Below are 24,483 nucleotides of genomic sequence, written 5' to 3'. Positions count from 1 at the left end.
GGGTATACCCGAACGGGTGAAACCCCCAGGACTGTCACAGTAAATACAAATGCACCTAGGGTCGTCAGGCACACTCAAGGCCGAGACCAGACCTGCCCCTTAATTGGCTGTGGGTACAAAGACAGGAAAATTAAGTTCCACTGTATCCCCAACCACCTGCCTGAATGTTTTTCAGATGAATACACTACCAGTCACAATATTTTAGGGAAAAGGGCCGAATGCATAACGGTTTTATGTAGGATGTTAGGAGTGACGCCCAAATGAGATGGTACAACGGTTTAATCGCTGGCGGCTGCTGCCCAATCAGAGCCAGATACGGGAAAAGGAGTATCCCACCCTCAGATATGTTGTGACCGTTGCGATGAGTGGTTTCATTACCGCTGTGTTAATATAGACCTGGGTATAGACTGGGATGATAGGGATTATTATTGTCCCAGTTGTGTTATGTAATTATCCGTCGTGACGTTGATATGGGAACGGGGGGTGGACTTAACTAATACAGTTACTGTCTTTACCGCTATAACGGTAAGGGCAGTGCTAGCTTTTATTTTTTAGGAATGGAAGAACCAGGAAGACGCTCGTGGGCTCCTTATAACTCCCGGAGAGGATTCAATAACATAAATAGACGGGGTTACCAAGCACCCGTGGGATTTGGGGACTTTGTGCCAGCTCCTTCGCCACCCAGACATACACCTGTTGTTTTGACCGCGGAGAGGCCAGTTTCTCCGCATCCCATCACCCACAATCCCTTGTTTTTAGAGTATACCCGAACGGGTGAAACCCCCAGGACTGTCACAGTAAATACAAATGCACCTAGGGTCGTCAGGCACACTCAAGGCCGAGACCAGACCTGCCCCTTAATTGGCTGTGGGTACAAAGACAGGAAAATTAAGTTCCACTGTATCCCCAACCACCTGCCTGAATGTTTTTCAGATGAATACACTACCAGTCACAATATTTTAGGGAAAAGGGCCGAATGCATAACGGTTTTATGTAGGATGTTAGGAGTGACGCCCAAATGAGATGGTACAACGGTTTAATCGCTGGCGGCTGCTGCCCAATCAGAGCCAGATACGGGAAAAGGAGTATCCCACCCTCAGAACTATGAGCATCATAAAGAATTGGGCCCGGCCCGCTAAGTTTTCATTAAGACCCCTTAATTCTCCCACATGCCTATCATACTGGAGGTGCATGATAGTCATGCTGAACTATCTCTCTTCAAGAGACCAGGGGCAATTTGTTAATTTTTTAAGATCCCCAAGATTGATTTCCGTTAACAATACGCCCGTGGAAAACTGGGACCTCGAGGTGGAATACAATATATAATGACCCAGGGGGTGGGTTTAATCTTTCTGGGGAGAATGGCGAGTGAATCTTACTGGTGTACTTGTATACCGTTGCCAGCGTGACTGTGAGAGTGAATGACTTAATCATTTTAAAAAAATAAAAAAAAATTAGTGTATATAGAAGGAAAAACAAAAATGAAACAGTTTTTTTTCAGATGTGCAGGTAGCACCTTTCCTCTTTAGGAAAAACGGGGAAGAGTGTTGGGATTTTACCGACCTGACCATCTTCCGGTATAAATTCTGAGACCCGACTGGATATCCGGGACTACGCACAATCTTCAACCTGAGTTCCCGTATTCTTACGCCGGATAGAATATAAACCCTCGACCTGAGTTCCTGATTGCTACGCCGGACAGTATATAAGTCATCACCGTCAATGGATCGGTCTTCAAATCTTCACAGAGATACAGAGATACTTAATCGGTAAATACATTTGCACACTTAACTCGGCAGCCAAGTTGGCTGGAAAAATTCTACAGTGGTATATATAGTGGGTCGCACAAAGGAACCAGCGGCTGCCAGGCAGGATATGCCCACATTTTCGAGAGATGGATAGAGAACAAGCTAAAAAGGAAGTGATTTTTCCTACAATCAAGGGCCATAATTCAGAAAATTACAATTCGATATGCGCAAATATCGAAAGTAACCGAGATCTTTGGGTTATAAACTTACATTTCAAGTATCAACAAAATCGTATAAAAATTGTGACCTCTATAGGGTCCACAACCTTGATATACCATATTTTTACGCTATTTGAGAACGAGGGGCGGTCATTTTGGGTCGATTTTCACGAAATTTGAACTCAACCATCCTTAGGGTGTAACGGTGATATCATAATACTTTTTTTTAAATCGGATAAAAATTATGACCTCTATAGGGCCCACAAGCTGAAAAAGCGATTTTACGTACAATCAGGGGCCATAATTCAGGAAGTTACGGTCCGATATGCGCGAACATCGAAAGGAACCAAGATCTTTGGGTTATAAACTTACATTTCAAGTTTCAACCCTATAGAAGTCATAATTTTTACCCGATTTAAAAAAACGTATTATTATATCACCGTTACACCCTAGGGACGACCGAATTCGAATTTCGTGAAAATCGGCCCAAAATTGACAGACAAAATGGCCGCCGTTCGTTCTCAAATAGCGTAAGAAAATGGTATATCAAGGTTGTGGACCCTGTAGAGGTCACAATTTTTATCCGATTTTGTTGAAACTTGAAATGTAAGTCTATAACCCAAAGATCTCGGTTCCTTTCGATATTGGCGCATATCCTGACGTAATTTCCTGAATTATGGCCCCTGATTGTACGAAAAATCGGTGATATAATAATATGTTTTTTTAAATCGGATAAAAATTATGACCTTTACAGGGTCCACAAGCTAAAAACGTGATTTTTCGTACAATCAGGGGCCATAATTCAGGAAGTTACGTTCCGATATGCGCGAATATCGAAAGGAACCGAGATCTTTGGGTTATAAGCATACATTTCAAGTTTGAACAAAATTGGATAAAAATTGTGGCCTCTACAGTGTTCACAAGCTAAAAACGTGATTTTTCGTACAATCAGGGGCCATAATCCATGAAGTTACAGTCCGATACATGCCAATATCGAAAGGAACCGAGATCTTAGGGTGATAAACCTATATTTCAAGTTTCATTGAAATCGGATAAAAATTGTGACCTGTAGACTATTCACAAACAATTGTGGACGGACGGACGGACGGACGGACGAACAGGGGCGACGACAATATATGTCCACATGAAAATGTGGGCGTATAAAAAATAAATTAGTAGATGAAAATGGATATACATATGTCAAGAAGTCTTCAACTGAGAGACAGGACAACAAAACATCAATGTGGTGCTACTGTTATACAAACCATGTGTCCTGAAGAATTTGTCAGTGGAAAAATAGCCCATAACCACCACATGATGTAATTCAATGGAAAGAGGTGAGTACTAATTAATCAACTGATTGGATAATCGACTAGTTAGGTACATGTACTTCACACCCTCTGATCTGATTAGATAATATGAGATAAACATTAACCATTTATTTTTTATCAAATAAAGGTAAAAGACATGGCCATCTCTAATATTTGAAGAAATAGCGAATAAAATTAAAGATCAGCAAATTTACTTATGCCACTCCAATCTGCTCAAACAGGTATTTGATAAAAAATAGAACAGAAAGACGAGATGAAATTTTCAATTCGTGGAACGAGTACAAAGACGGTAGTATCAGTGTGTCGATGCTGCTAGGGATATGTACCAGAGTTCATGGTCCAGTAGTGTAAAGGAGATATACAATGTAATATCTATATGTTATGTTTTTTTGGTTGTTTTTTTAATGTATTAAATTAATGTTTATGTAATGTATGTATTTATATTATTTATTATGCAATAAATGTTTTTTTCTATGTATTAAATTAATGTTTATGTAATGTATGTATTTATATTATCTATTACGCAATATTTTTGTTAATAAATATCATTTCCTACATGCAAGAAATGTTTTGTTTTTTGGGGGACGTTTCGACTACATTTTTGGGCCGTTGTGACCAAATTTTTTGGCTGTTATGGTTTAGGGCCGTTATGTCTATAACCCATCTCTAGTGCCTGTAGTCTCGATTTACATGTCAGTTAGAAATCTTGCGTCAACAGTATGGCAGTTCTTAATAAATGTTCGCTGTACCCGACTATTCCGATTGGTAAATAGAAATTCAAAGAACTATGACATTTATATTCATTAATCATTTATAACAAATAATATAGGCATTCTCACGAATCTGGTAGTCTTAGAGTATTCTGAACTGTTGCTCAATGAACAAAAAAGTTTTTTTTATCATAAGAGTAGGCAGGTTTTGTAATAGGTCGGTTGGGTTACCAGAAACAGAACATTTTGGGGGGGCCTTAGAAGTTGAGTTATCGTGTCCCAAAAAGTTTGATGGACAGACAGACAGAAGAACCCATTTTAATAGTCTGCTGCTTTCTTCGAAAAGCGGGGGACAACAATGTATATCAAAATTAGCATGTAATATGAGCAGCTGCCGAGAAATAATCAATTTTGCATGTGTCACTTTTCACGTTATTTTGCCTGTAAAAAAGAATCAATTATTATTACATAAAAGTTCCACTATTTGATGCATAAAGCAAATATGCATTATATCAAATTGATTTTAATTCAAAATTGATGTAGGAAGTTATGCTATTTTGTGAAAAACTTTATTTCTAAATTTTAAAATAATATTTTTTCAATTGAGTATTTTTTGCTACATTTTGAAAATTTTCAATTCTAGTTTAAATCAACAGATAAATAAAAATAATAAGGTTTTGGTCCATAAAAGTGTCAATTATTATTTTATTTTCATAATTGTTTCATCATGTGAAGCCTAATGCCATTTATGGTTTCATAAAATAAATTTAACATTTTCATATTGTTACTGGAAGTAATGTCATTTTGGCAAAAACTGTACTTTTAGCCTCCAAAACAAATATTGATATTCATTATTCGTATAAGATTTTTATATTTGATTTCAATGGACAAATAGTATGAATCAATACGTCATATATTCATTATTCGTATAAGCTTCTGATATTTGATTTCAATGGACAAATAGTATGAATCAATACGACCATATATTCATTATTTGTATAAGATTATCATGTTAAAAAGTGTTTCTAGTTTCTTCCCTTGCTGAGAAATAACTAATTATGTCAGGATCACATTTTAAGTTATTTGATTCTAATGTACAAATAAAATGAATCGATGCGATCATATGGATATCAGAAAAGTGTTTTTAATACCTTCCCTTGCCGAGAAATAACCAATTTTATCAGGACCACCTTTTTTGCTTTTTAGTAAGGCTTTATAAAGGGTTAATTCTGTCACATAAAGGGCAATCAAAATAGTTATTTCTATAATCAGATTTAAATATTTTGTTGATAACGGAAATGATGTCAATATGTCGAGTCTTCGTTTGCTGCATTTTATTTATGACATATGTAACAAGCCAACAGAGAGGCTGTTGTCCCCCGACCAAATCCCCAAATAAGTAGATGATACATATTAATTAATCCCACATTTATTTTTTTTTAAAAATATCATGCAATTAAACTAATTATCAACTATACAAGTTTCATCACTCTCTATCAGATAGAACCGAGATTATCTTGTCTCAAAGCATCGACCAATGAAATCGATAAACTCTGCTTAGCTTTAGCGGGAAATGTTAATCATTGAACTCAGTCAAGACATTCATCTAATGAACATCTACATTAAGTTTAAACATTCTACCTCAATTAAAAGCAGAGTTGTTATGTTCCAAAGTCTTGACCAATCAAATTGCTTATCGCTCCATAAACTAAGCAGAAAATTTGAATCAATATTTGGAGTTTCATCGCTCTCACTTCTTTATAACTAAAGTTATAAAGTGCCCCAAAACATCAACCCATCAGATTGCTTATCTCTGCTTACCGTAAGCAGACAATGTTCATCATCGAACTCCATCAAGGCTTTCACCCGGGGGCGTAACAAAAATTTTGAATTCAAAAGCCCAGGGCTAGTAGTCTACTGTCAGACACTAGCCCGGCATTAATATCCAGTAGTCCATAGTTCGACAAGGCACAAGATTTAATCTTCAATATTTGGGCATATGTTTTGTTACCTGCCAACCTATCTGATGGTGAGACGGTAAAAACAAGCGGCTGCCGGGCAGGGTACACCCACATTTTGCAAGAGATGGATAGAGAACAAGCAAAAAACAAACAGGATTTTTTGTACAATCAGGATAAATAATCCAAAAGTTATGGTTTGAAATGCGCAAATATCAAAAGGGACTTTGATCTTTAGGATATAAAGATATGTTTTAAGTTTCATCAGAATCGGATAAAAATTGTGACCTCTCGAGGGTCCCCAACCTTCGTATTGCATACTTTTACACAATTTGCGAACAAAGAGAGGCCATTTTGTCGGGCAGTTTCATTTCGATTTTCCCGAAATTCCAATTCAACCTTCATTATGATGGAATGGTGATATATCTAAACAGTTTTTAAAATCGGGAAAAAAACTGTGCCCTCTAGAAATGTTATTTTTCGACCAATGAGGGGCCATAATCAAGGAAGTTACATTCGGATATGTGTGATTATCAAAAGGAACCAAGACCTTTATGATAAAAATATGTTTAAAGTTTCATTCAAATCAGATAAAAACTGTGGCCTCTAGAGGGTCCACAACCTTCATATACCATATTTTTTTTACACTATTTGTGTACATTGGGCGGCCATTATGTCTGTCAGTTTTTGTCCGATTTTTTTATGAAATTCAAAACAAACCATCATTAGTGTATAAATAGGATACAAATTGTGACCTCTATAGGGACCACAAACTCAAAACGCGATTTTTCGTACAATCAAGGGCAATAATTTAGGAAGCTGCGATCCAATATGCTCGAATATCGAAAGGAACCAAAAACCTTTTGTTATAAACATGTATTTCAAGTTTCATCAAAATCGGATCATAATTGTGACCTACCAGAGTTGTTGACACATTTTGCATACAAGGACGGCCATTTCGTCTGGAAGTTTTGGTCCGATTTTCACGAAATTCAAACTCAACCATCATTAGGGTGTAATGGTGATGTACTTAAACTGTTTTTTTAAATCGGATAACAATTGTGACCTGTAGAGGTACCACAAGCTAAAAATGTGATTTTTCGTACAATAAGGGGCCATAATTCATAAGGTTGTGTCCGATACATGCCAATATCGAAATTCGAAATGAACCGAGATCTGTGGGATATAGACCTATATTTCAAGTTTCGACAAAATCGGATAAAAATTGTGACCTGTAGAGTGTCCACAAACAACAGGTGTGACAGTATAATACAGCGTATAAAAAAACTACAGGAAGGCAAATATGGACAGGTTCATGCTCATTGGGCAATCAAATATTTTTGATATCATGGTTCAACCCCTTGACTGAAGGTTCAACAATGTATCGAAAACGGGCGTAGTAAATTTATCGTAGGTGCCGAATACTAAAATTTACCGATTTTTGGCACATATATTGAAGGGAATCTTACGAGATGAAACATACATTGTTGTGGAATTTATACCATGTCACGCTTCAGAGATTTGACATTTTCTCAATAAATCCAATGCCGATACGCACTGAGCAGTTGTCAGTCGAATGGTGTAATTCGGTTGTATGTATTTCAGCATATAACCTTTTATTACAAATTTTGATGAAACCTATTCCTGCATATTTACAAAATAGGTTTCCTGTTTAAAATTTCTTACAAGTTCGTAAACTACAGTAAAATAATTATCCATACCCCAGACGTTCCATATTATATTATTATTCCGATGTAGTATTTACGGTGTAGTAATCTCTGCATGTTTTCACTGTAACATGTACATAGATTGGGTAGCCACTACAGTTTATAAAGGGATTTAATATTTTAAGATTTGTGAGGTCAAAATAAAATCGGAGATTAGTCAAGATTTGTATCGTTTTCGACATTTATTAACTGATAACCTAAATAATACTTGATCAATTAATAATACAACAAACAAATAAGTTCCCAAAAGAAGATCGTATTTTCAACCCTTTATAGAAAAGGCGGGAAATTGTCGCGTGAAGAGGCCAACATTGTTAAAGACGGGTAACTATATTATCGGATGATGGGTGCCAATGAAATTTGGGATTTATATTGTAGTGAACAATAACTCAAAGCCTCGATCATACTTTATTTAATCATACAACAAATAGTTAGGTTCTCAATGAGTGGTGTGTATTTTAAATCCGCAGAAAGCGTGACCCAATTATTCATTCCTCAAACATCGTGTTCGTGTTACATTTCCGAGATAAAATAGCACCCAGCATTTCCCGACCGACGTGTGTCAACCCCAAGTATCATGACATTCAAGGCATTTTAATGGGTAACATTTTTATATCTGTAACAAATCAAAACCAATTTCGTCTAACAAACGAAAACTGTCAGGCAGAATGTTTATCAAGCCTGACATGGTGTCCGACACACATTTGAAAGTTATATCCAGGCTTGTGTAGATGGTTTTACTATTTCACCGTTGCATGCAGTGTATCAGTTATATTTATCGTGTGCTAAATAAGACAATTTCTAAAATATTAATAGATTCTTCCGTGCTCATAATTTCGGTTTACTTGTATGTATGAAATTCATTTTTTTTCTGTTATGTATGATCCTATTGTATTTTAACATTGTATAACGTACCTTATTATATGTTATTACTACATGTACATGGATTTTCATCGTTATATATATTTTTAATAGTTATTATTTCTCAAATGTAAATAGATATTCACATGATTCTTCAGTGCTTGTATATACAATTTTCGTAAAATTTTCACTGTGTGATACCTAATTCCATTTACGATTTCATACAAGTAATTTAAGATTTTCATTATCACCGAAAATAATGCCATTTTGGCAAAAACTGTATTTTTAGCCTCTAAAACAATACTTGTTTGAAGTAAGCAATATTCATTATTCGTATAAAATTAGGATATTTGATTCCTATAGTATTAATCAATGCGATCATATTGATATAACATCTTCCCTTGCAGAGAACTAACCAACTTTGTCAGGAAGGATGACTTTTTAAGATTTTTCGCATTTTAGTTTCAGTTTATGGGTTCTGGGTTAATTATTTATTGCCTGATTTGTGTAAAAGAAAAGCACATCTTCTCCATGGTGCAAATTCTCAACTTTCTTCTACCGATAAAATTTTCTGTCGCCACCAGAAGTTACGCAATATTGCTCAGAACTTTGATTTTAACGTGTTTAAAGGTCTTTTAAAACACAAATATTAATGTTTACAAATCTAATAGATCTAGATGAATGCTCCTACTAAAGAGTTAAGATTTTCATTATCATTTGGGCAAAAACTGTATTTTTAGCCTTCAAAATAGATATTTTATTCAAACGAGTCTGATATGTAACGTTTTATAAAATGATGATATTTGATTCCAATCAACAAATAGAATGAACCCATACGATCATACAGACACCTCAAAATGGTTTCTAACTTGCATTGGCCGAGAAAGTTCATCCAGATTTTCCGGCGTGGTTCCCCCTTGTCAGTGATGCAGGACGGCGGGCCTGACAAGGACAGCTGTCTATTCCTTCGGATGATATGAAAAACCAAGGTCCAGTGTATACATTGGAATGCATGTAAAAGAGCCCTTGGCAGTTGGAATTCGATATAAGAGTAGGCGATAGTGCCGCTCCCTGGGCAAAATTTCCCTCATAGCACACTGTATGGCGTATGCCCGTCTTCATTAGCCCAGCATAGGAGCAGAACAGTAGGATGTTAAACCCTATTTCATTTCATGTTCATTTCATTTCTAACTTGTACAGTTTCAGAGAAATAGACGATTTTCTACATGTCACTTTTCATGGTTCTTGGTCCATAAATGTGGCCATTATTATTCATTTGTCATGCATTTTCACCATGTGATGCCTTATGTCATTTATGATTTCATGGAACTAATGCAACATTTTCTTCACCGGAAATAATGTCATTTTGGCAAAAACTGTATTTTTAGCCTTCAAAACAAACATTTTTTTTTAAAGTGAGTTATTATATTATTCGCTTAAAGAAAGGGCCAATAACACTCTTGCTGGCTTGAAAGCTCCAGTAAATAAATATTAGCCTTTTTCTAAGTATTAGATGTTTAAGTGTCCTACCTGTTGTGTAAATTACCCATAACATCCTATTTTACTTGTCCAGAGGGTTGAAAATATTTTTAAATCTAAGTCACATTTGAAAAGGTTTACATTCGGCTTTTCAAATCATTTAGTTGAATTTTTCCATTTTTTTAAATTAGGTGTGGTAAGATGAAATTTGTATCATCAATTAATTGGAATACTGTAAAATAGTACAATTTGTTGACCAGAATAAAAATTGGGACATATTATTCTGTTACAACAAGAGTGGTATTGAGCCTTTAAAGGAGCTAAGTCGCTAATATTTGGGATCTAGAAAATGACACAAATGGGTTGCAACACATATAATAATGTAATATGAATGTATATAAACTGATTTACATTCAATCGTTTCTGTTTTACTGTAATTTCTAATCAGTTATATTCAGCCAAATACGCCAAAAGTCTTGATCGAATGGCAATCTCTACACCGATAGTATTAATTGTGCATGCTCTCCAGATAAGCTAATGACGTCACCATTTGACATGACTTGTGGAATATGCCTAGCTTCGTTTTTCGAGTCCCTTGTTACAAATGACGCTGAAAAGCATTATGGTACACGATTCGTGTACCAATGGTAAAATGTTTATTTTGTCTTGAATATTGGATATCAGAATCCCATATTTTCCCGGTAAGATCACAACATCAATGTTGATTTAAATTGACAAATAATTCGTGTTTTCAATGTTGAAGAATTTGGATGATACTGAGTTAGAGACTTAGCTACTTTAACAATATGATATTTGACTCTAATAGACATATAGATTGGATCAATACGATCATATAAATGTACAAAAATTGCTTCTAGCATCTTCTCTTCGCTTGTCGAGAAATAACCAATTTTGTCAGGAACAATTTGTAAAATGTTTTTCGCATTTTAATTTCCCATTAGAAAATCAGCTTACTTGTAAGTTAGTAGGGGTTTCATGTCAAAGTTTCATTTGAGAGAAAAAAAATTTGTGAAAATATACATAAAATGCTACCCCAATTTTTTTATTTCATCAAAATATTCTAATTAGATTTAGATCCAAAGTTATGGAATTTTAAAATCCGAGATCGACGTCAATAATGTAATCAAAATGCTCTATACCAGTCAATGTGTGGCATAGCACCAAAATAAGTGTTTTTCAGTCATATTTGAGCGACGTCATAAGCGGTATTTTCCCTTCAGAATCGTTAGTTACCAATTTTAAAACTGAAATCCGCACGTTATTGTCAGCTAAGATTTATTAAAATCGTAATAATTTGAATGATAATATGTCAAATATTTATAAACTGGATGATGCCACAAGAAAGTATTTTATATTTAGTCGAAATTTAGCAAATTTCAGTCATCAAAACAGATAAATCCTGTTTTCTACGGCTGTAATTGTCCAATCTCGAGGTATCAAAGACCATAATAAGCACAAAAATGTTATCTATCGTTTGATTTGGTTCTATATCAAATTCCACCGGAAACTAAGGTGCGGATTCACCAATGAAGTGAGTCGTAGCAATGGAAAATCTCCGGCCGCGTGACGTCAGAGCAGTATTTTCCCGCAAGCGTCTCATGTAAACAAACGGTAATTTCACTTATATTTCTATAATTTTTCAGCCTGAATCTTTGCAGATATTGAGATTAATATTAAACATGCATTATGCAAGAGCTAAATCTGATTATTGCAAGTCTTAATTTAGGCTTCAGATGTTATAGAAATTATAAATTAGATCTTTATTTAAACAACAAGACCAAAATCAACTCTGTAGACCCACGGATGGCTCGGTTACAGCTCGGATTTAAATAGGATTTCACTAATTGATTAAATCAGATAAGGGGTAACCTGATGAAAATACGTCAGTTAGATCGAGGCTAAATGATAGAGTGTACTTAGCGAGGCCGCTGTAAAGCGTTTCCGTATGCCATTGAAAACTTTACTTGATAATCGAGTTATGTAGGTGGAGTTAACGCCTGTCAATCAAACGTTTGGCGACGGCGAAGACACATTTTGCTACCATTTCTAGGCAAATATTACAACGATGATAACTATGTTCAGAATAAAGTAATTTGACTGAATTGTTCAATATATTCTTCTTTCATCATCTACTTTTGAACTGTTATAGCAAGGATGGCCAACTCTCTATAAATATCTCCCATAATGTATCTTTAAGCTATTACAATACAATTGCTAGTAATACATTTACATAAAATCTTAATTCAGAATCGTAGATTGAAGTGGGCTATATTTCAGCCGCTGGCTGTCTGATTTCACGCCAAGTCACGTGACCTGAATGAAACCCTTGAACTCACGTCAATTCCAGTTTCTTGTTGCCCTTGAACTTATGTCACTTCCAAATGAAACCGTTAAAAAGATTTCCACATAAGTATTGCACATATGTTATAAAATGGACGCAGAATCGAACAAATCCAGCCATATAAATTCCATTTACCGCTTATGACGTCACTCAAATATGACTGAAAAGCACTTATTTATCGTAGATTGAAATGGGCTATATTTCAGCCGCTGGCTGTCTGATTTCACGCTAAGTCACGTGATCTGAATGAAACCCCTAAAGTTAGTTACAAATTGTGTCAGGATCACTTTTTTGACATTTGTAACTTTTTCGATGGTTTTAAGTAATTTAATATTAAAGATACATTATGGGAGATAAGATAAAGAGATGGCAGTTCTCGCTATAATAGTTAAAAACTAGATAGTGTAAAGGTAATTTGCTGAAAATTTCAGTCAAATTGATCCACATGAGCCAAGAAAGAAGCGGGTGAAATTTTTTGCATAGTCTCGGTCATCATTACTAAAATCATTAATATAAACAGCATAGTCTCGATTATCCACTTTTTCTGATTTAATTATCAACGGCCGTTAGCGGCATATAGGAATCTAATCCAGCCAACATCGAAGGCTAGCCTTGACATCGAGAGTTTATTATGGTCTGGATAAGTTAATTAATGTCTAATTGATAATTTAGATAACATTTCAGGCCTAAAGAAAGACTTGTAATGAGCAGATTTTGCTCTTGCATAATGCATGTTTAATACAAAATAGACTAAATAGGAAGATCTTGCAGGCGAATTCTGATATCATCAAAGTGAATTCCAGTTATTTGTAAGTGAATTCCTACTGGTGTTTGAATTCCGGTGATTAGTCTACCCCGTTTTAGTTATGGTCCGATACATGCCAATATCGAAAGGAAGCGAGATCATTGGGAGATCAAGTTTTGTCAAAATCGGATAAAAATTGTGACCTGTAGAGTGTCCACAAACAAATTGTGGGGGACAAAAGAGACGCCATAATGCGTCCACATGAATATGTGGGCGTATAAAAATCAATCAACCACTTTTTCAACTTTTGACAATGGTAGACATACAAAGAAACAAACCCACGATAAAAAAAGAGTTAACATCTGATGTATAAATTTAAAAAAAAAAACATAAAGTAAATAAAAAAAACAACATTTTGTTACTAAGCCTACTTACATTTGGACTGGTTCGTCTTGATATAATGTTTACAAATTGTAAGCTTGAAAACCTATGTTCTAAATGCCATGACAGTGGGTGAACACGAAAATATGACAGGCATCATAGTCACCAGTGCAGAATGACCATCGGATAGAGTTATATATAGAAAATATAGCTCTATGAGAATGACTGAGAGCTGTCAGCCTTCACCTTGGAAATATCAAGGGAAATAATTTGAACAACTGGAGGCCGGAGTGGATATTCGCCGCGAATAGCCTAGAGCCATGAGGATGGTTATTCGCCATTCGTTTTATATAATAAACCTAACATTCTTGAAGATTGTTTGTGCTTTTAATCAAAATACAGACCCAGAATCCCTTTTTAATTGTCATTTGTTATTTGAAGCTTCATAGTGCATAATATGAACACCTTCGTTCACAGCGAAACCGACATCGTGTGTAGATGGAAGTAGCACACATGTGAAAAGTTCCGTATTCTGTGAAATTTTGTATCTTTACTAATACATTGAAAACGCATTTCTTTGCACTTTTGTTTATCACAAAGTAGATAAAATACAAACTTAATCTAATTTCATTCCTAAGAAAGCAGCAGAGGCTTATTGAAATTGTTCTACCTGATCTACCTGCCCGCCCACCTACCACCCGGAGCAGGCTACCCATATTATTTCATTGCCAACCGCATGTTCTATCTATATACTATTCGTATATTTCATTTCCTACCAATACATTTCATTTCCAACTGCTTGTTATATTTGCCACCCGTATATTTCTATTTGTACCTTCCATTTCAAACTAGAGAGAGAGAGAGACCTCAATGACAGACCTTATGATACAGCATGCACGTGCTAACCGTTGCATTGCCCCCCCCCCCCCTGCTATTTCTTTATTGGCATCCTATATTCATTTGCTATTCATAGCCTACATTTCTTTCTCAGCCGTGTGTTTTATTGTCAAACATATAATTCATTTACATCTACTCACATAGGCGTACTATAGCCAGGGATGAGATCGTAATTTCTTACAATTGACTAAGGGATTAAAATTCGGCATAAAATTTAGAAAATTTAAAGTCAGTTTAATACACAGTGATATTTTTTCTGGAATCATGAATTTTTGTTTAAGCGACCGGCTTCGCATGTCGCGTCTCTGTGTACTCTAAACGATATATTTTTTAGGCATGATCAGCTATTTCCCCTTGTCAATGGTGCAGGTCGGAGGGCCTGACAAGGACAGCTGTGCAGTCGCTCGGATGGGACGAAAAACCGAGGACCCGTGTATACATTGGCGTATCCGGGCAACATTTCCCTCGTATGAAACTGGAATGAGAGAGAGAGAGGGTCATTCCGGGACTAACACATGGGGTTCCATTTATTTATTTGAATAATTCCCTTGCGCGTTGGACAGGCGACCCTACTCCTTGTCACATACAACAGGTGAATCGAAACCACGCTGAAACTGACTGAAATTAGAACATTACAAACTGTTTAAGTTTGACTTGTAACAAATAGCAACTTTTATTCTACTTTGTCTTGGCTTTTTCTTCCTCAGAAAATTCTTTCGGGGTCGCTTGTGCGTAGGGGTCTTTAATCGTGGGAGGAAACCAGAGGACACCGAGATAACCATGCCGAACAATACATATGAACATTCTCATCCAACACTGTGTATGATCATCAGACTAATTCGCCATCCGGATGACAAAGATTATTTCGCCATCTGTTTTCGTTATCTGACGCCCTTTTATTAAATCGATATTCTCTGTCCTTGTATCATTTTGCAAAATAGAGTAGATCATTAAGTGCTGAACCAACAAAGGCCCACACCCTTTCACATGTTAAGAAATGCAATGGGGTTTAACGACATCGATTTTTCGTCTCAGCCGAACGGCTATACGTCGTCCTTTGGATTCACGCTGGAAACTCCAAATGAACTTTTTCGGCCGGAATCACCAGTCAACGTCTTACTGACTGAGCCACCGTGTCCCACTTTAGCGTGACCCAAATATGTCTTGTGGTGTGATTAACGCGTGCGCCTCGGATCTGAAGGTGTTATATAGTCAAGTAGTGTGGTTTTTGATTCTGCGCTTGTACGTGAACGTAACAAGGAGTAAGGCCGTCTGTCCAATCTCGTGGGTTTTCTACGGGTCCTCCCACTGCGAAAGAGCTCTGTGCGCAAGTGAATTATTAAAATAAAATTGAGCCATATGTTAGTCCAGAAATTACCAAGGTTGTTTCGAATGGGCGTATGGCGAACCGGCTCTCTCTCTCTCTATCTCTTTCTCCATCCATGTGTGTCCCATCAGGTTATACAGTGAATATCAACATAAAATAAAACATACCAAAGACAGACAATTATTATCTTATTGTACATATCTTTCGTCTTTTTGTGCCATTCGTTTTTATATTTCATATTTAGCATCAGGATTTTATTTTATTTTCATTTTTTTTTATCTACCCGAACCTTTTATTGTCAACCACTGTTTATTTAAAATCCATATATTTGAATAAAACTATTTTGTCTTATAAATTTAAACCTTTCAAAGACAGGTCATAAAGTATGGTACTTTTTCGGGTAGTCACCACTAGGCTATAAATAGACCTCCAATGGCACTGTGTATTTCGTATTATGTATTAAAAACTTGTAAATATATTCCAAATGAATATCATTTTTGTTATGCTCTTCTAAAAAAATAATATCGTCAGATATAAGACATTTGGTCGGCGGTAATTACGCCATGGTCGGCGGTAGTTTCATTACGGTCGGCGGTAAAAAGTAGTTGGTCGGCGGTAATTATGTGGCAGTCGCCGGTAAAAAGTATTGGTCGGCGGTAAAAAGTACCACCCCCGCCGGGCCCTTAAATAATTACATTGGACTCAACCCGGTTGCAGCTGGGCCCTGTTTGCGGTTGCTAGACCTTGTGCTGTGTCTCCACTGGAGCGGTTTTGTTGCAGGTATTACCCGTGGGAGCTGTGGGTGTTGAGGTGTTGGTGCTAGGCATCGATTGCCTAGGTACAGGTGTGAGACGTTCCGGAAATACGAGTATACATGGATTAGCAGAGTTCCTGTTAACTTTGCGACTAAAAAGGCTACTTTATTTCTGTACATAGTCGCGTGCCTATTTCACTGTGTTGTATTATTGTATATTTCTCTTTTTATTTATTGTAATAAAGTGCATGATCTTTAAAACTTTGTGATTGATCGAAACAAGGTATAACGAGCTGGGGTTAACTTCGAGTCAAGACATTGATTTGGGTCCAAGCGAGGGTATCGGTAACTGAATAGTTACTTTTTAGCTGACACTTGCTTCGATATTCTGTAGAGACGTCGTGGCCCGAGGCGAGGCTTAAGAAAAACCAGTCCACAATAACCAATAGTCCCCACTGTCCTATTTTGGAAGTAGAGTACGTGGCCATTGGTTGTCACATATCCGGTTTTTCTTTGGTGGCAGAGGTGGGATAGTTAAATCATCCATTCTACATAAACCCTTATAGCCCCTCTTGTTTCGATCTATTCACTTGTTCAGCTAGTTCATACATTTTCTTACATTTGTGACATTGTGGTGCAAAACCTTTGGTGTTGACATGACTACCCACTCTTTACTTGATATGGACTTGACCTGTTTGGATAACGTTCTAAAAGATGCGTCCACGGTTTCTCCGGATTCTGGTATTCTGGTATTCCAAACGTGGACACGACACACACAAACTGTGACAGTGAAGTGAATAGTGAATGTGCCTCACGCGGCGACCCTAGTAAAGGGCCAAGGAATGTAGCAGACCCTGAAGTTCATAGTGATTTTAAAGAATTCCAGAAAGTGATTGTGGAACAGTTCTCGTTGTTAAACGCAGTACTTAATTAAATGATAATAGACGTGCCCTCGAGCAGATTGCAGATGTGGCGTCCAGGAGTGCCGCATCTATGGAACAAACTGAACCAAAGTTAAGTGGCATAGTTAATAGTGGTGATTCTGATTTGCAACAAGAAATCAGAGTGAGATCCTGATCTGTGCTTGACAGTGAGTCCGACAACACACGATGTGGCCCTAGGGAGGATCGTAAAATGGTGACATTTGATAGAAAGTTTGAACCTATCGGCACGTCAACGCCTTCTACAAAATCAATGGCCTCGTTTCGGAGACTGATTCGAATCCCTCAAGATTACGTTGGTTCAACTTCATTCATGGATTACAAATCTCATTTTGGGATATGTGCAGAATTGAATGGATGGAATAGTGAGGAGATGACCCTCCATTTAGCCAGTAGTCTCAAAGGTAGTGCTCGAAAAGTGTTAACGTCTGTGAATTTAAGTGAAAGGTGGAATTACCAAAAGCTAATTACGGCCCTAGAAGACCGGTTTCTACCCCAAAATCAAACCCAACTCTATCGTGCCGAATTAAAGGCCAGAAGGGAAAGTTTGCCTGAATTAGGGGAAAGCATTAAACGACAAGTGGCAATGTCTTATCCTACAGCATCTGGGGAATTACTTAGTATATTGGCTAAGGATGCATTTTGTGACGCACTCGCAGAAGATCGTGACATGTTGTGGCAAATTCAGCTTTGGAGACCTAGGAATTTGGAAGATGCAGTTAGGCTAGCAGTGGAGCTTGAAGCTCACCGTGCCGCTGGTGGGTCTAGTAATAATCAATTTCGTAGTGTACGTGGCTGCGAGTGAGTCATTTGAACTCAAAAAGTTAAGTAAAGAGTTGAGTGAAATTAAAGATCTTATGAAATCGAATCAACATATATCGACGCCACCAACATCTAATGAACCGCGTAATAAAACTTTTCGTCGGACATATAACGGGGGACAAAATGCACGAACTGCTCATAAACCTCAACGACCTCTCTCACAGAAAAGAGATCCACAACCCAATCCTCGAGGTGGGCCCGGTTCTAAGCCTGATACCAGGTCTTTCGGAACCCCAAATGAGACCGGTCTTCACGTGAAAGCTCATGTATGTACCGTGGCTGTGAATGGGTTGATAGATACCGGGGCAACAATAAGTATTCTGTCTCGAGAAACATATTTTGAAATGAAATGAAATGGGGTTTAACGTCCTACTGTTCTGCTCCTAACCTGGGCTAATGAAGACGGGCATACGCCATACAGTGTGCTATGAGGGAAATTTTGCCCGGACAGCGGCACTATGGCCTACTCTTATATCGAATTCCAACTGCCAAGGGATCTTTTACGTGCATGCCAATGTGTACATGGGACCTCGGTTTTTCGTCCCATCCGAACGACTAGACAGCTTTCCTTGTCAGCCCCTCCGTCCTGCATCACTGACAAGGGAGAACCACGCCGGAAAATCTGGATGAACTTTCTCGGCCAATGCAGGGATCGAACACCCGACCTCCAGGCTAGCGAGCTAGCGTCTTACCCACTTAGCCACGTGATCCCCGAAACATATTTTAGAATACCTGTGAGTATACTGTTACGGTCCAGACGATTCCAGTCTTTCGCTCGTCGTTTCCGACTGAGAGTGTCAAACAATGAGACCAGCTCCCTTGTAGAGTTCACGCCCGAAACACATTTATATAACGATGTCATACATTACCATGTATCACAATATAATTTATTATTTTCCCGTTAGGCCGATGAATTGACACAAATCAGTTAGCGAAACAAGCGACATCAAACAGCCGGCGGCCATGACACTTTGGCGCTGTCAAGGCTATAACATCGTCATTGTTAGTAACACTCGCATTGATTGGTTGACAACTGACGTCATCGGAATCCCCTTATAAATAGAAGCAGACGACGAGGAAATCCTCAGTGGTCACTCGGTGCTCTCGGGAAAGCTCCTTACATAATTGGCAGCAATCCAGCTATTTTTGGAAACTGGATATGGATCACCAAAAATGGGTAAGAAATTAATATCCTAGCTTCGGCTGTGGTAGTTTATCCATAATTGGTCTCCTATTTAAAGACTCATAGGTTGGTTTAACCTTGACTGGCTTGATCCAAGATAGGCCTGGATAGTTGTGGTTCACCCATTCCCCCAAGTCTTACCAATTCCTTATGTCACCAAATCTCCGATTTAATCCTGTCATATCCACTGGCCTGACAGGGCAAATGCAATTATTTACCTAATTCCTGTTTCCATACCTGGGAACTTATCCAAAGGGTTGGCGTCTCACCCAAATTATCTCCCCTTAATGCGTTTTTTTTCAATTATAAATTGATCCAAATAAAATGTTTATTTTTATCTACACCCGAGTTTGTTAGTTCTTCCGATTGAAGTGCTAGGCTGGAACGAACCCTTAAAAAGTCTCTAATTAAAATAGTCGAGATGCAACATTGGTGTCAGAAGTGGGATTTAAAATTAAAGTGAATTCATTAAAACTTATTCCAGTGTCTAGTGGATCGGAAGTTCTAATAAACAGAAACTCCATAAATAAATAAATTAGGTTCCTTTATTAATATTAACAAGCCAACAGCGAGGCTGATGTCCCCCGCCGAAATCCCCAAATAAATAGATGACACATATTAATTAATCGCACATCTATTTTTTTTTCCAAAGTATCAAGCAATCAAACTGATTATCAACTATACACTAAGTTTCATCACTCTCTATCAGATAGAATCAAAGTTATCTTGTCTCAAAGCAGGAAATTGCTTATCTCTGCTTAGCTTTAGCTCAATATGTTAATCATTGAACTCTACATCAAGTTTAAAAATTCTACCTCAATTAGAAGAAGAGTTGTTATGTTCCAAAATCTTGACCAATCAAACTGCTTATTGCTCGTTAGTCTAAGCAGAAAATTCTCATCATCAAACTTAGTCAAGGTATTGATGTAATGAAACTATACACCAAGTTTCATCAATCTCACTTAATTAGAATCAAATTTATCGTGTTCCAAAGCATCAACCAGTCAAATTGCTTATCTCTGCTTACTCTAAGCCGAAAATGCCGATCTTCGCACTCATCAAGGCATTGACCTCATAAACCCCTACACCAAGTTTGAACATCCAAGCTTAATTAGAAGGAGAGTTATTGTGTTCCAAAGTCTCGGCCAATCAAATTGCTTATCGCTCTGCTTACCATGAGCAGAAAATGCTCATCATCGAACTTAGTCAAGATATTGATGTAATGAAACTATACACCAAGTTTCATCACTCTCACGTCAGTGGAACTAAAGTTATCGTGTCCCAAAGCATCAACCAATCAAATTGCTTATCTCTGCTTACCCTAAGCAGAAAATGCTTATCTTCACACTCCATCAAGACATTGACCTAATAAACACCTACACCAAGTTTGAACATTCTAGCTCAATTAGAAGGAGGGTTATTGTGTTCCAAAGTCTCGGCCAATCAAATTGCTTATCGCTCTGCTTACCCTGAGCAGATAATGCTCATCATCGAACTTAGTCAAGGTATTGATGTAATGAAACTATACACCAAGTTTCATCATTCTCACTTAATTGGAACTAAAGTTATCGTGTCCCAAAGCATCAACCAATCAAATTGCTTATCTTTGCTTACCCTAAGCAGAAAATGCTTATCTTCACACTCCATCAAGGCATTGACCTAATAAACACCTACACCAAGTTTGAACATTCTAGCTCAATTAGAAGGAGGGTTATTGTGTTCCAAAGTCTCGGCCAATCAAATTGCTTATCGCTCTGCTTACCCTGAGCAGAAAATGCTCATTATCGAACTTAGTCAAGGTATTGATGTAATGAAACTATCCACCAAGTTTCATCTTTCTCACTTAATTAGAACTAAAGTTATCGTGTCCCAAAGCATCAACCATTTAAATTGCTTATCTCTGCTTACCCTAAGCCGAAAATGCTCATCTTCGAACTCCATCAAGGCATTGACCTAATAAACACCTACACCAAGTTTGAACATTCTAGGTCAATTAGGAGGAGAGTTATTGTGTCCCAAAAAGTGTGACGGACAGACGGACGGACAGACAGACCCATTTTAATAGTCCCCTGCTTTCTTCGAAAGGCGGGGGACAATAATACAATTAGAAAATGGCCACCAAATCCTTGTCCCAAGAGTTCGAAATTATCCCAGACACTGATCCGGATATGGCCTCGGCGCCCTCGGTAGAATCAGTTGATGGTGATGTCTCAGGAACTGAAATAGAAAATCAGAATATGGGTGACGATGGAATTCTTAAAGAAATTAGCCGACAATTTAATCAATTCTTCCTGGAAAATGCTCAGGTTCAAAATGATTTTTTAGACAATTTAAAGGAATTAAGGGAGGATGTTAGATTACTAAAAGACCATGTTAATAAATTGGATGAAAAAGTAAATGATCCAAATCCTGCCACATTTTACTCAAATGGAAATGGAGATGCTCAAAACAGAAACACACCAAGCCATAATCAAAATTCTAATCGTACCTCAATCCAAGCATATGTTCCCACCAGTCCTAGAATTAATAACCCCCTTAGAATCAAACCACAATCATATGATGGAAGTGAAGATTTTGAGGAATATATCTCCCAATTTGATATAATAGCCACAATGAACAAGTGGAGCTATGAAGAAAAATCCCTTTACCTAGCCAGTAGTTTGTCTGGAAACGCCAGGACAATCTTGTCAGAATTAAATACTATCCAGAGAACGGATTTCCATACCCTCACAACCCTCCTAAGTATTCGTTTTGGATCAACGGAAAAATCTGAAATATATAGAGCAAAATTACAAACTCGTATTAGAGGAAGGAACGAATCCTTATCTGAGTTGGCTCAATCCATCCGCAAACTAACGAGACAGGCCTACCCCACGGCAGAGGCATCTCTCACCAATATTTTAGCCTTAGAACATTTTATAGACTCCATACCAGACTCAGAAATGAGATTACGAATTAGGGAACTAAGACCCAAGGATATCAATGAGGCTGAGATACATTCTATTAGACTCGAAGCCCACAGACTGGCAGATAAAAAAAGAGGACGTTCAGTTCATTCTGTAGATCTAAATCATAATATAAACCAGGTCGGAGCTGGAGCTATAAAATCTGATGATATGGGTCAAAGCAAAATTGATATACTTACCTTGAATAGTTCAATCACATCTTTGGATAAAACTACCAAACACTTGATAAATACCCTAAATAAGGGACAACCATTGCAGCAATCATCACGTAGCTCCTGGAATAAAAATCCCAATTACAGTCTGAGTCATTGGCCAAACAACCAACAATATACAAACTCTAATAATAATTATGGCGGATATCAATATAACTCCAATACGAGAACAGATAGACCCCAACAGATGACAAACACAAGAAATGGATGGTCTCGTCCACCATATAATTGGAATCAACCTAATCATCAAAACCCCGATGATGAGTCACGATCCAAACCAAGGGAGACAATCAATAATCCCCATTTACAGAGGGAAAGGGATCTCCAAAACCAGGAAAACTAAATGTTGCTGAACTCGAGAGTCAGAATTCAGCAGAAATTGAAAATAACAAAGGGCCCAATAATGTAACAATAAGTAATATTAATGATGATAAACATGGATTTTTTGTTAATGCTAATATAATGGGGAAATTTATGTCCTTACTTGTAGACAGTGGAACTAATGTGTCTATACTTAGTATGCAATTTATGAAAACATTAGGGGCTTTGGATGAATTAAATATAAAGCCTGTTAATCTTAACCTGGTAACAGCCACTGGCGAAAAGAAACCTTTCCATGGTAAATGCTGGATCGATATTACCCTTGGTACTCATAGGATAAAACATGAGTTTTTAATAGCTGATATTACACAGCAAGGAATTATTGGCATTGACCTACTTACTTCCAATTCAATAAATATATTTCTCGACAGGAATTGCCTAAATATTAAAGGAGATGATCTACCATGCTATAGATTTCAAAATTCTATGGAGCAAACTTGCAGTAGGATTTGCATGAATCAGGATATTACTATACCCGCTAATAGTGAGACTTTTGTCTTTGGGATCTTAATGGATCCGATACCTAGAAGTGGTGTCGCAATTGTCGAACCCACTCAGAATTTTCTGGAAAAGACAGAACTGTTAATGGAAAAAGTGTTGTTAACCCTAGCTCGGGGTCTGTGCCCGTACGTTTAATGAACGCTACCAACACAGACATAAGAGTCCGTAAAAACACAATTATTGCCCGTATTGACACAGTTCAGCTGGTCTCAGAAATGAAAAGTAATATTCCCATTAATGAAATAGACACTAATCAATCTCCTGCATTGGATTCAGACATCCTTCCTGATTATTTGATGGAAGTTTATAATAATTCAATAGATGAATTAACTGAGAACGAGTGACGTTCATTCAAATCCCTACTGTTAAAATACAAACATACCTTTTCCAAAGATTCATCTGATATAGGCATCACCAATGAAGCTGAGCATTGGATTAATACTGGTTGTGCTCCACCAATTCGTCAACATCCTCGTCGCGTCCCCTGGCAAGCAGAAAAGAGGTTGAATTGGAAATAGAAAGCATGGCACAGAAAAATATAATAGAAAAATCTGATAGTCCTTGGTGTTCTCCTGTCGTTTTAGTTAAAAAGAAAGACAATACACTACGGTTCTGTATTGATTACAGACGTCTAAATGATGTCACCATAAAAAATAGTCATCCATTACCTCGGATTGACACTACTCTTGATGCCTTGTCTGGTTTCTCTTGGTTCTCAACGATTGACTTGAGATCAGGATATTGGCAAGTCAAGATTGCTGAACAAGATAGGCCCATACTTTAAATCAAGTCGTTTTTTTTGATCATTTTGATCATTTCTGTACCCGGATGTGGACTGTGGCAGTTCAAAAACATGGCATTCGGATTGTGCAACGCGCCGGCCACGTTCGAAAGACTGATGGAGAAGGTCTTAGCTAACTTATCATGGGAAATATGTATGGTGTACCTGGATGATATCATTATCTTTGCAAAATCCTTT

The 24,483-nt window shown here is 37.3% G+C and overlaps 1 protein-coding gene across 3 annotated transcripts in view; it reads right to left on the bottom strand.

Annotated features, from left to right (window-relative positions):
- The window catches only part of LOC126825375 (dynamin-binding protein), a 143,141-nt gene extending 129,116 nt beyond the window's left edge, over positions 1-14,025 (bottom strand). For all 3 annotated transcript variants that reach the window (XR_008788428.1, XR_008788429.1, XM_056101584.1), the window contains exon 1: positions 13,925-14,025. Coding sequence is in view for 1 of the 3 variants with exons in the window: in XM_056101584.1 (XP_055957559.1) it covers positions 13,925-13,948 (24 nt within the window). In the remaining 2 variants the exon portion in view is untranslated. The remainder of the gene's footprint in view (positions 1-13,924) is intronic.
- Between the last annotated feature and the right edge of the window lie 10,458 nt (positions 14,026-24,483).

The sequence above is a fragment of the Patella vulgata genome, chromosome 6 (genome assembly GCF_932274485.2).
Source record: "Patella vulgata chromosome 6, xgPatVulg1.2, whole genome shotgun sequence".
Taxonomy (NCBI): Eukaryota; Metazoa; Mollusca; class Gastropoda; family Patellidae; genus Patella; species Patella vulgata.
Note: the sequence above shows the minus strand (reverse complement) of the source record. Positions and strands in the feature narration are given on the sequence as shown.